This window comes from Lithobates pipiens, unplaced genomic scaffold (genome assembly GCF_037356315.1).
Source record: "Lithobates pipiens isolate NorthernLeopardFrog02 unplaced genomic scaffold, aLitPip1_a1.2 Scaffold_28, whole genome shotgun sequence".
Lineage (NCBI taxonomy): Eukaryota > Metazoa > Chordata > Amphibia > Anura > Ranidae > Lithobates > Lithobates pipiens.
Genome location: NW_027507789.1, coordinates 33,429,507 through 33,446,080, shown reverse-complemented (window position 1 = coordinate 33,446,080; position 16,574 = coordinate 33,429,507). Strand labels below are relative to the sequence as shown.

The 16,574-nt window shown below is 43.6% G+C and overlaps 1 protein-coding gene across 3 annotated transcripts in view; it reads left to right on the top strand.

Annotated features, from left to right (window-relative positions):
• KIAA1755 (KIAA1755 ortholog) overlaps window positions 1–16,574 on the top strand; it is a 133,891-nt gene that overhangs the window by 111,290 nt on the left and 6,027 nt on the right. For all 3 annotated transcript variants that reach the window (XM_077459049.1, XM_077459048.1, XM_077459050.1), the window contains exons 18-20: window positions 2,763–2,940; window positions 10,002–10,115; window positions 12,750–12,983. In XM_077459049.1, the coding sequence (XP_077315175.1) occupies window positions 2,763–2,940; window positions 10,002–10,115; window positions 12,750–12,983 (526 nt within the window). The remainder of the gene's footprint in view (window positions 1–2,762; window positions 2,941–10,001; window positions 10,116–12,749; window positions 12,984–16,574) is intronic.

Genomic DNA, 16,574 nt, shown 5'->3' with positions numbered 1-16,574 from the left:
TATAAACAAAAATAGAGGGACAATTTTGAAAAAAACGCATTATTTTTTACTTGTTATAATAAATATCCCCCAAAAATATATAAAAAAACATTTTTTTCCCTCAGTTTAGGCCGATACGTATTCTTCTACATATTTTTGGTAAAAAAATCGCAATAAGCGATTATTGATTGGTTTGCGCAAAAGTTATAGCGTTTACAAAATAGGGGATAGTTTTATGGCATTTTTATTAATATTTTTTTTTTTTACTAGTAATGGCGGCGATCAGCGATTTTTATTGTGACTGCGACATTATGGTGGACATATTGGACATTTTTGACACATTTTTGGGACCATTGTCATTTATACCTCAATCAGTGCTATATAAATGCAGTGATTCCTGTGTAAATGACACTGGCAGTGAAGGGGTTAACCAGTGGGTGGCAGTGTAGGGGTTAAGTGTTCCTAGGGGTGTGTTACTAACTGTTGGGGGCTGGGCTTTAATTTAGTGAACACTGATCTCTGCTCCAATCACATGGAGCAGAGATCAGCGTCACTAGTAGCTAGGCAGAATGGAGAAATGCTGTTTACAACGGCATTTCTTCATTCGGCCGCTCCGTGAGATGATCGCGGGTATGCCCGCGGCGATCGAGTCCACAGGTCCCGCGACCGGACTCACGGGGGTCCCGGCGGCGCGCTCCCGTTGGCAGGGCGGCAAATTTAAAGGGACGTACAGGTACGCCCATTTGCCTGCCCGTGCCATTCTGCCGACGTACATCGGCGTGCGCTGGTCGGCAACTGGTTAAGGTTAAACCTCTTTTCTTCTAATTTTAATGAGTGGCCACGAGTCTTGTTAAACTCCCTTTTGCAAAAAAGTTTTATCCCTATTGTGGGGTCACCAGTACGGTATTTGTATATTGAAATCATATCCCCTCTCAAGCGTCTTTTCTCCAGAGAGAATAAGTTCAGTGCTCGTAACCTTTCCTCATAACTAATATCCTCCAGACCCTTTATTAGCTTTGTTGCCCTTCTTTGTACTCGCTCCATTTCCAGTACATCCTTCCTGAGGACTGGTGCCCAGAACTGGACAGCATATCCAGGTTTTTTATTTTTTGCGCTATAAACAAAAAAAGAGCGATAATTTGGAAAAAAACACAATATTTTTAACTTTTTGCTATAATAAATATCCCAAATAATAATAATAATAATAAAAAAAATTCTTCATCAGTTTAGGCCGATATATCTTCTACATATTTTTGGCAGAAAAAATCGCAATAATCGTATATTGATCCGTTTGCGCAAAAGTTATAGCCTCTACAGAATAGGGGATTTATGGCATTTTTTTTTCTAATGGCGGAGATCTGTGATTTTTACTGAGACTGCGACATTGCGGCGGACAGATCGGACACTTTTGATACTTTTTTGGGACCATTGGCATTTATACAGCGATCAGAGCTAAAAATAGCCACTGATTACTTTGTAAATGTCACTGGCAGGGAAGGGGTTAACACTAGGGGGCGACCAAGGGATTAAATGTGTTCCCTCAGTGTGTGTTCTAACTGTGGGGGATGGGACTGACTGGGGGAGGAGACTGATCGCTGTTCCTATATACTAGGAACACACGATCTGTCTCCTCTCCCCTGACAGAATGTGGATTTGTGTGGATTTGCGGCAATGCAGACCACTGAAACCGTCAGATAATTCCTTCCCCGAATCCACATAGGGGAGGTAATCCCCTCCCCCAGCCACGGTTACCCACTCTCTCTCCACTGCTCTCCGCTCCGTCTAAAATAGGGGAACCCCTGGCGGTGGACTTTAAAGGCACGTATGAGCATAGAGCATAGAGTATAGCAAAGAGTATAGTAAAGAAAGGTTTTATTTATTTATTAAATTGATATAAAATCATGTGCAATTAAAACCTTTCTTACTATACTCTATGCTCGTACGTGTCTTTAAAGTCCACCGCCAGGGTTTCCCCTATTTTTGTAGTCTCTATATTGGATGTGGCACAACAACTTTTCACAGCATTGCCGTTCTACACCCCCTTTTCCACTCCGTCTAAAGTTTAACGTCACTTCCGTGATATTATGTGACGGATTCACTGAACTGCATTGCCGCAAATCCTTTGGAACACATGGCGCAAGTGTTTGGAACGCATCGCGCATGCGCAGTACGAAATTTCTGGCCGCAACGTCACTTCCAGAGCATTGTACGATGGGGAGCAAAATATGACACGACACCAGCAAGTGGTAATGTTACTAAACCCACAACAGTAAAATCAGCCGTTATATGCAGTAAAGCATGCTTGTTATACTCACTGTACTGAACCTAAAGGGTTAATCCTCCACATTGCGTACAAAGGCTGCATTATGCTGTCATCTCAGATCCTTCTTCTGCTGTCCCCTGATAATTTCCTGATAACACAGAGTCTATGGAGTCAGGCTGCACATGCTCAGTTTGGTGTGTATTACTAGAGAGGGTTTTTTTCTTGGGAGAGAGCATGAGATCAGCACAGGGCCAATCAGCACTGTCCAAACAGAGGGTCAGGAGTTCTGCAGTCTCATTGGATAGTCAAAAAACTCCTCCTACAAGTTTTAACCAGTGCTTGGTTGGTCAATGGTGGAAGTCATACTGCTGATGAGAAAAGGTATTTAGCATTTTATATTTACTAAACTAATTGCATTTCCATGTTCTGTGTACTGCGGGAGACCAGATATAGTGAATGCAGAGTCCTGGGTTTAGTAACACTTTAATATACAGTATCTTCCATCCTTGACTTTTCTCAGACTTCAGAAATCGGCTTAACTCACACATTGGGAGGCAGCGGACTCTGCTTTGAAATCTGGTTTCGGAGGAGGAAATCGGAGGACACCTACACTTTTCAGGCTCCATCTGCCGATGTCAAGGAAGCTTGGACTGAGGACATTCAGAAGATTCTGTGGGACCAGGCAATAAAAAACCGAGGTGAACTGTACCAGATGCTACCCATCAATATACATGATGATGATACTCATAATATTGATCTTATTGAAACTAAGCACTTTTTTTTTTATAAGGCGCAGTAGCTGTCAATTTTTTTTATTGCCTTCTGAACGCTTAGATTGCTTTAATGTCACCAAGGACACTGCATTCTTTTTATAGGCATTGTCCATGATCAAGTCAGCCCTGTAATTTACACTGATATTGCGTTACACGATTTCCCATGGTGCAGTCTTACCTGGAAAAGGGATTACTCAGCATATTTTATAGACTAATGTGTTTTCACCATGGCCGAACAGTGACTGAAAAAGGAGTAACCTGCGTTATATTAATGTAATGGTTTCCACTTTAACCACTTGACCTCCGGAAGAGTTACCCCCCACTTCCTGACCAGAGCATTTTTTACGATACGGCACTGCGTTACTTTAACTGACAATTGCGTGGTTGTGCGACACTTTACCCAAACAACATTTATGAATTTTTTTTTCCATAGAGCTTTCTTCTGGTGGTATTTGATCTTGCTGTATTTTTTGCGCTATAAACAAAAAGAAAACGTAAATTTAGAAGAAAAAGCAAAACATTATTTTTTACTTTCTGCCATAAAACCTACCCATTAAAAAATAAAAATAAAAATTCTTCAAAAATGTAGGTCAATATGAATTCTACTACATGTTTTTTGGTAAAAAAATAAATCTCAATAAGTGTATATTGATTGGTTTAGATGAATGTTATAGCTATATATAACTATGGGATATATACTGGAATTTCTATCTATTTTTTAATTTTTTTCACTAGTAATAGGGGCGATCAGTGACTTATAGCGAGACTGCAATATTGCGGTGGACAATCAGAAACTAACCGACACTTTTTGGGAAGCAGTGACACTAATTACAGTGATCAATGCTAAAAATATGAACTGTCACTGTACTAATGAAACTAGCTGGAAAGGAGTTAAACATCCAGGGCGATCAAAGGCTTAAATGTGTGCCTAACCAGTATGTATGCTGTGAGGGGTTTTTGCTAGGGGAAGAAATGGATTCTAGTCCCTGCTTTTCTGGAACACAGAATCCATTCCTTCCCCTGTCAGAACGGCGATCTGCCTTGTTTACATAGGCAGATCACCTTTCTGTGTTCTTTACCGATGATTGGTGGGTGTCGGAGGACATGAAGTGTCTGGCACCAGCAGATCGGCATCTGCTGTGATCATTTACAGCAGAAGCGACATGCCGGTGGCACACACGCTCCATACAGGCGGAAATGCGCACAGCTGCAAACATTTGGTAAGAAATACAGGTGAACAGGTCCAACAACATCCTTGATTACTATAAGGTACAATTTAACCCACTATTCTATACATTACTGAATCCATGGGTGTATGATCTGGTACTGCTAGCCAGTCATCCTATAGCCTATCAAACCTGTGCAGACAACCACGGTGCTGCAATTTTAATTTTTCAAGTTGACTTATGGACCGCCGCATGCCGATATATGTCTTAAGTTTGAAGAGGAATATCGTTGTTATAGCAGCAGCTAGCTGCCCTAACCCCGATATCCTCTTCGGCCGGCGGTCCGCTTGTAGATAAAAGGGGTCTCTGCGGCGGCTTCGCCGTTAGATCACTTTTATCGGTGGTGGGAGAGGCCCACCCCTCCCGTCACACTCCGGTGCCCTCCACCACTTACCGGAGCCGTCAGCAGCGGCGGAGGCGTTCGGATCCTCACCCTTGCTGGTTATGGAGACTAGTGAGGGGAAGATGGCCCCCACCCGTCTCCATACCATTGCAGGGAGGAAGCAACGTCAAAATGTCACTTCCTCCCATAGCTCTTAAAGGGCCATTTTTTAAATTCTTTTTTTAAATTATAACTTTTTTTTATTCTTATTTTTTTATTATTATTACATTTTAGTGTAAATATGAGATCTGAAGTCTTTTTGACCCCAGATCTCATATTTAAGAGGTCCTGTCATGTTTTATTTCTATTACAAGGGATGTTTACATTCCTTGTAATAGAAATAAAAGTGACACGATTTTTCTTTTTTTTTTTTTAAAACAGTGTAAAAATAAAAAATAAAACGTAAGCTTGCATGCAGAAGTGAACGCATATGTGAGTAGCGCCCGCATATGAAAACGGGGTTCAAATCACACATGTGAGGTGTCGCCGCGATTCGTAGAGCGAGAGCAATAATTCTAGCTCCTCTGTAACTCAAAACATGCAACCTGTAGAATTTTTTAAACGTCGCCTATCGAGATTTTTAAAGGTAAAAGCTTGTCGCCATTCCATGGCAGGTGCAATTTTGAAACGTGAAATGTGGGTATCAATTTACTTGGCATAACATTATCTTTCACAATATTCACAATTTATAAAAATAAAAATTGGGCTAACTTTACTGTTATCTTTTTTTCCAAAGTGTATTTTTTCCAAAAAAAGTACGCTTGTAAGACTGCTTAGCAAATATGGCGTGACAGATATATTGCAACAACCGTCATTTTATTTGTTTAGGATGTATAAGATCCCCATTTATAGTGATGCACTTAGCTCACAGTAACGTTTGTAGGATACCCATGCAGTGTAATTTTAAGGGAGTATAGTGCACACGGAGCACAATATACAGTTGGCAGAGTCTTTGTGATGTGTTCAGTGAGCTATCTAGTATTGATTCAAGGACATTGTCCCACAGCTCATCAACTATCGGACCCATATCTTGTTCCCATTTCTGTCTCTCTGCTGGGTCCCAAGCTAGGCACTCAAGATACCTCTCAGACTTCACCCCACTGACCTGCTCAGTCCTGAAGTTTACCGATTCTTCACCGTCCCCGTTTGGTGAGAATGCTGCTCCAGTACTCGCTTCAGTTACTCACTGTGGTCCCTGGTAATTAGGCTGATGGTCCCTTACTTACAACAGCTTCCCCTCTATCTTTCTGACCACAACAGGTTCTCCGGCCGGGTAACTTTTGGTTGGACTGCAAGCCGCAGTCCCAACCCTGTGCTGCTTTTTTGCTTCTGGATTGGCCCTTAGACAGCCTAGCAGCCAGGTGTGCCCGGGATAGGCCCAAACTCTGGCCTAGCAGCCCAGGCAATACAACACACGTCCACCCAGGCAGCTGTTCAGGTGGTTCAGAACATCAATTCACTCCACTCAAATATATAGGCTCTCCCAGTAGGCCAAGGTATCCAAGAAAACCCCTGCCCATTGGCTGAGATATCCCATATACCCATAATCTGACCTTGCGTTGCCCTTCTCATATCTAGTACCACCAAGTACCTGGCCACCTAGTGGTAGAAGAGGAAAGTGCAACAAGGCCAAACTTAGGGAGAAATCAATAGATCTCTATCAATCAACCAGGATAACTATTCCTGGCAAGTACATTTGGAAAGAGTAATGCCGCGTACACACGACCAGACTTTTCAACATCAAAAGTCTGACGGAATGATTCCGGCAGACTATTCGATCGTGTGTGGGCTGCAGCGGACTTTTGATTTGCAAAAGTCTGACAGACTTTAGAAATGGAACATGTTTCAAATTTTTCTGCCAGAACTCCGCCGGACCCAGTTCCTACCGAGAAATCCGCTCGTGTGTGTGCTAGTCCGACGGACAAAAACCGATGCGAGGGCAGCTATTGGCTACTGGCTATGTACTTCCTTATTCTAGTCCGGTCGTACGTCATCACGTTCGAATCCGTCGGACTTTGGTGTGATTGTGTGTGGCCAAGTCTGTTCATTCGGAAACTCCGTCAGAACTCTGTCAGAACTCTGTCAGAACTCTGTCAGAACTCCGTCAGAACTCCGTCGAAAGTCTGCCGGACTTAAGTCCGGTCGTGTGTACGCGGCATAACCCTGCCTAAACTCCAGGGTGCTATATATATATATATAAACTGTGTGTGAGTATATATATACATACATACATACACAGTGCTCAGCATAAATGAGTACACTTTAAAATCCTTTATTTTCCTTTCAGAATCAATATTTTCTATTGGACACTATACTACAAAATGCTCCCACAAATTTTGCCCATAGATTGTAACCAAGATTTGTTTATTTTAACACAAGAAAAGTATTTTGCGTAAAAATTCATTCAAACTGCAAAAATGAATACACCCCAATAAAAGTCTTAGGGTACTTTCACACTGGGGCTCTTTTCAGGCATTTTAGCGCAAAAAAAAGTGCCTGTAAAAAGTGTCCCTCATAACTCCCCAGTGTGAAAGCCTGAGTGCTTTCACACTGGGGCGGTGCGCTTCCAGAATTGGAATAAAAGTCCCACAAGCAGTATCTTTACGCGGTGCGCCATTTGCGCCGTTCCCAAAACAACCTTCCCATTGAAATGAATGGGCAGGGCTGACAAAGTGCCTGCAAAACGCTTCGGCAGCGCCGCAACACAACGCTGTTAAAGCGGAGGTCCACCCTAAAATGGACTTCCGCTCATCGGAATCCCCCCCCCTCCGGCGCCACAATCGGCACCTTTCAGGGGGGAGGGGGGTGCAGTTACCTGGATAATCCAGGTAACTGCACCCACTTCCGGGCTAGCTCTCTGCGGAAAGGGGCGTACGTTACGCCCCTTTCCGCAAGCGCCCGCCCCCTTCAGCAAGTGCCCCGCTGCCTGCTGGGAAACACACAGCTCCCAGAGGCAGCGGGGACCGTCCGGATTGCGCCGCGCGGCTCGCGCATGCGCAGTAGGGAACCGGGAAATGAAGCCGAAAGGCTCCATTTCCTGATTCCCATACCCAAGATGGCGGCGGCACGAGCGAGCGATCGGCTTCGGGTGCCGACATCGCGGGCGCACTGGACAGGTAAGTGTCACTATTTAAAAGTCAGCAGCTGCAGTATTTGTAGCTGCTGGCGTTAAAAAAAAAAAAAAAACGCGGAGTCCCGGTGGACTCCCGCTTTAACTCTTTCTTCTGACGCTAGCTGGGGTTGAAAGCAGCCGAAAAGCACCGCTATAACAATGGTAAAGCGCTACTAAAACTAGCAGAGCTTCACCACTAACGCCAGAACCGCACCAGTATGAAAGTATCCTTAGAAGCAAAGCTACAAACAAAATCCTAATTAACAAGAGTTCAACTACAGGTGGATCTAATTATTCATTAAACAGGTGTCCAGTAGACAGTTGATTATGAAAGGGCATCACTTAACAAAGAAAACCCCTTCCCATTTCATCTTGGCAGCAATGGCACCACTTGGAAGAGAAAGTCCACAAGACCTGAGAAAGAAAAGCATTTCTTTACACAAGAAAGGTGAAGGCTAGAAGAAGATCAGCAAAGATTTACTTATCAGTCAGAATACTGGAACAAAAGAGGTGCAAAAATTCAACAAAGTTGGAACTGCAACCATCTCACAGAGACGTCCAGGCCGTCCATGGACATCCTTGACAGGAGCATCTTCTGATGAGAAGGGTTGAAGAAAATTGGCATGCAAGTTCACTGCAGTTAGCTAAAGAAGTAGAAGGCCAAACTGGGATGATTGTTTCCCGTGACACAATACAGCGTGCACTGCAGAGGAATGGCATGCATGGGTGTTGTCCATGAAGGAAGCCTCTCCTAAAGCCCATGCACAAAAAAAGCCTGCCTAGAATTTTCCAGTGCCTTTGCTGAAAAAGAAGACTTCTGGGACTCTGTACTCTGGAGTGATGAGACCAAGATAAATGTTTTTGGAACTGATGGCTTCAAAACTGTATAGCGCTGCAAAGGTGAGGAGTACAAAGAAAAATGCATGGTGCCTACAGTAAAACCTGGTGGTGGCAGTGTCCTTCTGTGGAGCTGCATGAGTGCTGCTGGTGTCGGGGAGCTACCTTTCATTAATGGTATCATGAATTCACAGATGTACTGCTCTGTATTGAAAGAGAAGATGCTACCAACACTCTGTGCCCTTGGTCGCCGTGCACTTTTCCAACATGACAATGATCCAAAACACACATCTAAGGCCAGTGCTGAAGAACAGGGTATAGGTGATTCAGGGGCCAAGTATGTCTTCTGATCTGAACCCAATTGAACACCTATGGGGAATTCGGAGGAGACAAGTTGAGCATCACTCTCCATCCAGCAACCAGGCTCTGAAAGAGGTCGTTCTTGAACAACGGAAAATGATTAATGTTGCAATATGTCACCAACTTGTTCATTCCATGCCTAGAAGACTTGGTGCTTTCCTTACAAATAATGGAGGTCATACAAAATACTAGATGTGGGATGTATTCATTTTTGAATCAACTAATTCGTAAAAATTTAATTTTGTAATCTAAGTTATATTAACCTTACTTTCATGTAATGAGCTAAACAAATGTTCTATAAAACTCAAGTTTTGTCAAAATTCTGGAAATTTTTCTAGTATTCATTGAGATATTGATTTAAATCTTACTTTGTTTATATTTGTCCTGTTTTGAAATAAATAGAAGAATAAAATGTAAAAAAGTGCCCCTGTTCCCCCATACTCACATGCAAATGCGAATGTGCACGTAGGCCCCGCGAATGTGCACGTAGGAATGTGCACGCAATTGAAAAAGGCGATCACACCACCCATGTGAGGTATCGCCACGAACGTCAGAGCAAGAGCAATCATTGTAGCGCCCGACCTCATACTTAATGTTAAACTCAAACTTGTAAAAGCTTTTAAAGCATTGCCTATAGAGATTTTAGGTGGACGCAATTATAAAGAATAACATGTTTGGTGTGTATTTACTTGGTATAACATCCTCTTTGATATTTTACGAACAATTGGGTATTATATTGTGTTTTTGTGCATTAATATTCATCAACATTTATTTATTTAATTTTTAAATTTGAAAACCTGCTGTGCAAATATTGTGTGACATAAAAATATGCAATGCCCACCATTTTATTCTCTAGGGCTTCTGCTAAAAAATGATATAATGTTTGAGGGTTCTAAGTCATTTTCTAGCAAAAAAAATGATGTTATTTTACATGTGAGGAGAGGAATGCCAGAATTGGCCCGGCCTGGAAGTGGTTAAGGATAGAAGGATGGGACAATTTATTATATAGCCTTTCATTTTTTTCTGCTTTATTCCCAAGTTACTAACCCCCTGCATTATTGTACCGCAGAGATGCGCAGACAGGAGCGAGCGTTCTCAGGTCTGGGATGTAAACCTTTCACTGACATCCAGCCAAGCGAAGCAGCCATCAGTAGCAGGGCCATCCCTCTGACCGGAGGGGCAGGTAATATATTTGGAATAGAAGGATTTCAGACAATGTGTGAATTCTGCTCTTTCGGTTAAATTTCTGTACAGGTGTGGCATAGCCGTATTATAGCTCAGTTCGATGTTAGCTGAGGGCAACAAAGGAGATTCGGGCACCATAGTTCTGCTGCTGGGATCTTTCAGCACGGGAAGGGTCAGTCCTTAGCAGGGAGAATGTCAATGCAGGAGAAGCGAGTATTTAAAGAAGGTCTAAGTTTAAATTAGGGAGGGTTAGTATTCACACTGTAGCTGAAAGCGATCTGTGGTGGAATGATTTTCAAAGAGTAGATTTCATGGATTCAGAAGGAGATACTGCTGCTTCTTCATTTTTTCTTTGCCAAATTACCATTTTGAATGGAACTAACGTGCCCTATTGACTTTAATGGGTGAATCTGACGGCTCCATTCAACTTGACAAGCAGTGTTGAATTTACTGCCATACAAACAATAGCAGACGCAGCATTATATAGACCCCCCCAAGTGTTAGGTTTTAGTTGGGCAGTCAGAGGGGAGTAAAACTGTGGCTCCACCGCTTGTTTTTTTTACCACCTCATCCATGTAAAAGAGGGGTTAAGACTACACAGAGGCTTTGTGTTGGATTTACAAGGAGGTCTAATGTTAGGGTTACAGAGAGGATTAGTGTTATTTATGCATGAAGCTAAGTGTGAGAGTTACATGAAGGGTCCAAGTTAGAATTACAAGTTACATAAAGAGTTTGGGTTAGTGGGAGGGTAAGTGTGTTACAAGTAAGGTTGATACTAGGGTTACAGGGAGAGTTTGCGTGAGGCAGGGCAAAGTAGGACCTGGAGCTGAAGATTTTGGTGGCCCTTTTTATGAAAATAAATAAAATAAAACGCGAGCCCTTCATTTTTTAAAAGCAAATTTGAAATGTTTGTTTTATTATTTGTTGCAATTTTTTTTAAAATGTTCACAATGCTTTGGGGGGAGGGGGTAGTGAATGATGTTAGTAGGGTAGTGGCTGCTGTTAGAAGAGCAGTAGGCAGTGTCAGAAGTTAGGTTTACAGGGAGGGTAACAGTCTTACAGTAAAGGTTAGTGTTAGAGCTACAGGTAGGGTAAGTAATAATATTGCATTAAAGGTTAGTGTTAGGGTAACAGAAAGGGTAAGTGTTTGGGCCTAATAGCCCCTTTCATTTCCTAAAGCCACTGTTGCTTTTTAAAAAAGGTAAACAGAAAGCGCCCTTCGCAAAGCAAGAAAATAATACTTACCTCTCCTGCTATGCTCACCACCAAACTCTGCTGTGGTTAAGAGAGAAGGTTGCTAAAATCTTTGGCCTCCAGCAACTCTTTCGGTTATGATTCCTTCCACTGGCTCTGCATCACTACTATAATGGTGTAGGGGCCGGCTCATGGGTTCCTGAAGGGTGTTTTCATTATTGACGGTCCAATTGCCAAGCATCCGTGGCATTAAAAGGTCCTATGAAGAAACCAAGTTATCTCTGTACTTCAGGTCTTCCATAACTTTATTAATGGTGGAAGAACATTGAGTAATGCCGCATACACACGACCAGACTTTTCGAGGGACTAGGTTCTGACGGTCTTTCCGACGGACTTTCGGCGGAGTTCCGACGGACTTTCTTAATGAACGGACTTGGCCACACACAATCAAACGAAAGTCCGACGGATTTGAACGTGATGACGTACGACCGGACTAGAATAAGGAAGTTCATAGCCAATAGCCAATAGCTGCCCTTTGTCCGTTGGACTAGCATACACACGAACTGATTTTTCGGTCCGGGGAAAATTTAAAACATGTTCTATTTGTAAAGTCCGCCAGATTTTTGGCAAGCAAAGGCCCGATGGAGCCCACACACGATCGAATTGTCCGACGGACCTTTGCTGTCAAAAAGCCTGCTCGTGTGTACGTGGCATAAGGCCGCGTACACACGCGGGGACTGTTCGCCCAACTTTGTCCGCTGAACAGTGTTTCGGCAAACAGTCCGCTCGTGTGTGGGCTTTCAGCGGACAGTTTCAGCGAACAGTCCGCTGAACAAGGTTTTTCGGAAATTCCGAAAAACTGTCCGCTGAAACCTTGTTTCAGCGAACAGTCCCCTCGTGTGTAGGCTTGTTCGTCAAACTAAGTTCCGCGCATGCTCAGAAAGGATTTACACGCCGAAAGTTATAATGCAGTGTATAGGACGTCGTATTTTTCGTCCCGTCGTACGTGCCGTTCACGTCATCGCGCACGGTTTCAGCAAACTGTTCGTCCGTCGTGTGTGGCCATGTCCGTCCATGCTAATTTTGAGCGGACTGTTTGCCGAAACTGTTTGACGGACAAAGTTGGGTGAACAGTCCCCGCGTGTGTACGCGGCCTAAGAGTTCACATTTCAGGAATAAAAACATTCTTCTTTGTTTAGAATTTATTTCAGAATGTAAATCTTGAAAATATTACATCTTATGTTGAACCACCTTTAAGAAGATGGGAAACTCGTTGTTTTAAGCATAAAGATGTAACATTGACTTAATTTTTTATAAATTTACTAATTACCACGTCTGTGTTTCTAGGTGGACATTGGTAATACAAGACATGTTAGTGAACCCAATGAAAGTTGTGAATTATTACTGTAATTATTCTTTTCCACCTTTCTTTCCACAGACGAAAATCTACACTCTCCCCCAGCCATTGCTTTACCATTCCCCACATCTCCTCCTCCACTTCGCTCCATGTCAGTGGGCTCCAGGAGCAGTGCTAGCAGTGCTGTTTCTCTAGGCGGGTGTTCCTCCACCTCCTCGGGCCGCGGTTCTCTCAGCCCCCAGCATGGATCTGACATGCCCTGGAGATGCTGTAGGGCAGAACCCCTCCATGAAAAGGAGGCCAACGTTTTCTTAAGTGAGTAAAGTTAAGATCATTGTGCATGCTTTACAAATTTGAAAGGACGTGTTACTATTGAAATATTTTTTCATCATTGTGATGCAAATTTAGAAATTTTCTAATGCTTTTGTAGCTTACCCCCTAAGGAGCCACTGGTAAATTCGGTCCTATTTCCACATTTAGCCACGCACAGCCAGACATCAAGCATTTTCTTCATTCTTCATTCTTTCACTGGCTGAAAAAACAGTCTGTGGGTTCCTTTTAGGGTTTTTATTGGGAACGATGAAGTAGGATAGGGAGAGGGGGCATGGGATAGCCAAAAACTGTGGAACTAAATAATTTGAATATTCCTACATTTCTGCCTGCAGTGCACAAACTGCTGAATGTCCCACAGGATCTTTTATGCTGTTGGTGATCTGTACTTCTTCCAGAGGTAAAAGCTACACACAGTCACTTATCCTCCAGATCTGGGTGTCATCTACTCACTCGGCCACAGGATCCACAAATGTCTCCTGCTGATATCCATCAGCCTCACACCCCAATAGGACAGCTGGACTCTTTCCCTCCAACTTCCTCCTGCCCCTCTACACTGAGATTCTCCCAACCCCCCCAGTTAAGCCTAGCTGGGACCTCTGTGTCTAACACAATTCTTCCTCTAAGACTCTGCACACAGGGGGCAGAGCCCCCCCCCCCCCCCCACAAGGGGTCTCATTCTGCAGGACTGGACCCAGGAACACTGCACTGCTGCTCAAGCCTCTGGCTATTTATGAGCTCTCTCCACCTTCTGGGCACACCTCCCAGGGATTGGCTGGACTTCCATAAATATTTAGGCTACTTGTTTTGTCCTTCCTTCCACTATACTTAAAGAATCCTCTGGGAAGACGAGAGGGTGGGGGGTAATAGAACAGCAGCCTGTGAAACACTGAGCAGCCCTAGATAATCAATCTCTGTTCCACCGATTACAGGGGAGCCAAAAAAATGTACCTAGCAGCATGCTCTACACTAGCAAGGTGGTATGCTTTATTTACAAGGAATGGAAAGAAGCTACTCTCTACTTTTCCCTCAACTATTGCTTCTCTCTTTGTCAGATCTGGGTGTCCAGTCTAAGATCTCTTAGCTAAACAGTACACGGGCGATCTTTAGGAGCCCAATCACACTATTGCTAGCAATTAAAGCCCAACTCTGGGCAAAAATATTTTTTGAATTGTCCCCAGTGAAATTGCTGTTAGTACGGCTTCTGTGAATGGAGGAGCTAGGTGGACACCCTGAGAACTAAGAACTGCCATGCAAGCATTGCTGTTGTGCATTTAGACAGGGCGTGGCGGTAAAAGGGTTCAGGAAGACAGCAGCACTGAGATGTAGCAAAGAATGAAAAATTATATAAACAAATGTTTTTAATTAAAAATGGCAATTCTTTATGATGCAGAGTTCTTTAGCCGCTAATCAGCCGCCCCACTTACATTTACTGCGGCAGGGCGGTCGCTCTGTGTCAAATCACGTACCTAATGCGTCACCTGACACTTCCAGGTCTAGGGCGCGCGTGCACCATCAGTGAACCACTTCTGCTGTAATTGAACACAGCGGGAGCCAATCAGAGATATCCACCAGGACCTGCCAATCATTCAGGAGAAAGAGAGGGAAATGTGCTGATCCTGTGTTCCCCCCCCCCCCCCCCCACACAGTTAGTAAGCACACCCAGGGAACACCATTAACCCTTTGATCGCCCCTGATGTTAACCCCTTCCCTGCCAGTGTTAATTAATACAGTGACAGTGCATATTTTTAGCACTGCTCACTGTTTTAGTGTTACTGTCTCACACATAGTGTCAAAAGTGTCAGTAAGGTGACCGATTTGTCCACCGCAATATCACAATCCTGCTATAAGTCGCTGATCACCGATAGTACTATAAAAAAAATAAAAAATATCCCATAGTTTGTAGACGCAAACTTTTGTGGAAACCAATCAAAATACATGTATTGGGATTTATTTTACCAAAAATATGTAGCAGAATACATATTGGCCTAAATTGATGAAGAAATTTGATCTTTTTATTGGGAATGTTTTATTGTAGAAAGTAAAAAATATTGTTTTTTTTTTCTCCAAAATTGTTGGTCTTCTTTTGTTTATAGCGCAAATAATAAAAACCAAAGAGGCGATCAAATACCACCAAAAGAAATCTCTATTTGTGGGAAAAAAAGGACATACATTTTATTTGGGTACAGCGTCGCACATCCGGGCAATTGTCAGTTAAAGTAATTCCGTTCCGTATCACAAAAAAGGGCCTGGTCATGAAGGGAGGTCATGAAGCCGGAGCTGAAGTAGTTAACAAACAAAATGTTCTCACCCCTTACTGCCCGTTGGTGGTTTAATTTTCAGAGGGTGGTCGATAGGCGGCTGGGAGGTTATATGTCCCCTCCTCACTACCTGTTTTAACCCTAAAAAGGTCAAGCCACTGTGTCCGCAACTGCATGCATTGCATGAGATTTCAGGGCTGGCAGCCCCATTAACTGTAATGGGATTTGCTTAGCAGCACCTGTACAGCACTGGGTGGTTGCATGTCTTTGTTTAGGTGGGCAGTAGGGGGTGGGACGGGTGGTTTAAGGCCTGTTCACATTTTTTTTGTGAATTTTCAGGTTTTGCAGTCTATACTGCAGTCTATTTAGCATTGTTTCCTATGGATGTAGTACACATCTGTGCTTTTTATGGAAAGGGCCAGGGACTTTTTTCTCAGACATCCCAACCTGCAAAAACGAATTTCAGGGAGTTGGCACGTCGCACCCGCAAATCACTTTCTCAATTATTTTCACAGTGCTTCTGGGGGGGGGGGGGGGGGGAGTGAGGTATGTGGCAGTGGACGGTGTCAGGTAGTTTTTTTATTTTTAATAATTGATTTTTTTCCAATTTTTTTTTTTCACAATAATTTTTTGGGGGGGAGGGGGTTGGGGCAGTGGACAGTGTTGGTAGGACAGTGGAGAGTGATGTCAGTAGTTTATTGTATTTTTTTTTTACACTTTTTCATTTTTTAGAATTTTTTGACAATATTTTATTTTATTTATTTTACATTTTTTGGGGGGCTTTGGTGAGATGTCCTCTGACATCTCCACTTTGAGACAGACAAAGGGACTGAGGACACAGATTCCCCAATCCCTTTCTCAGCACTAAAGATGAATGAACAGGAGACAGAGGCTCCCGTCCATTCATAAACTGAGCAGAGTAAACACAGTTGTGTCCAGTTACTAGTTCCACCTGCAACCGGCAGGAGAGGAGAGGATGGAGCCGGCTGCGGGGGACGAGGGGGGCCGGAGGAGAACGGGGGGGGGGGCAGAGAAGGATATGGAGGGGGCCAGAGGAGAACAGGGGGGGTGGAGAAGGAGAGGGAGAGGGCTGGGGGAGGAGCACACAGAGCAGCTGGGAATGATAGGTGCAGCTGGAGGAACAGCTGTGAACACCGATCTCCCTGTATAGCTTTTTAGCCATCAGCCTCGGGAGGGAGAGAAGGAGAAGCGGCTGTCAGCTACAAATCAATACAAATGAGATCGGTGACCACAGCTGTTCCCCGGCACACCAATCATTCCCGGGCAGGGGCGGACTGACCATTGGGCCACTCGG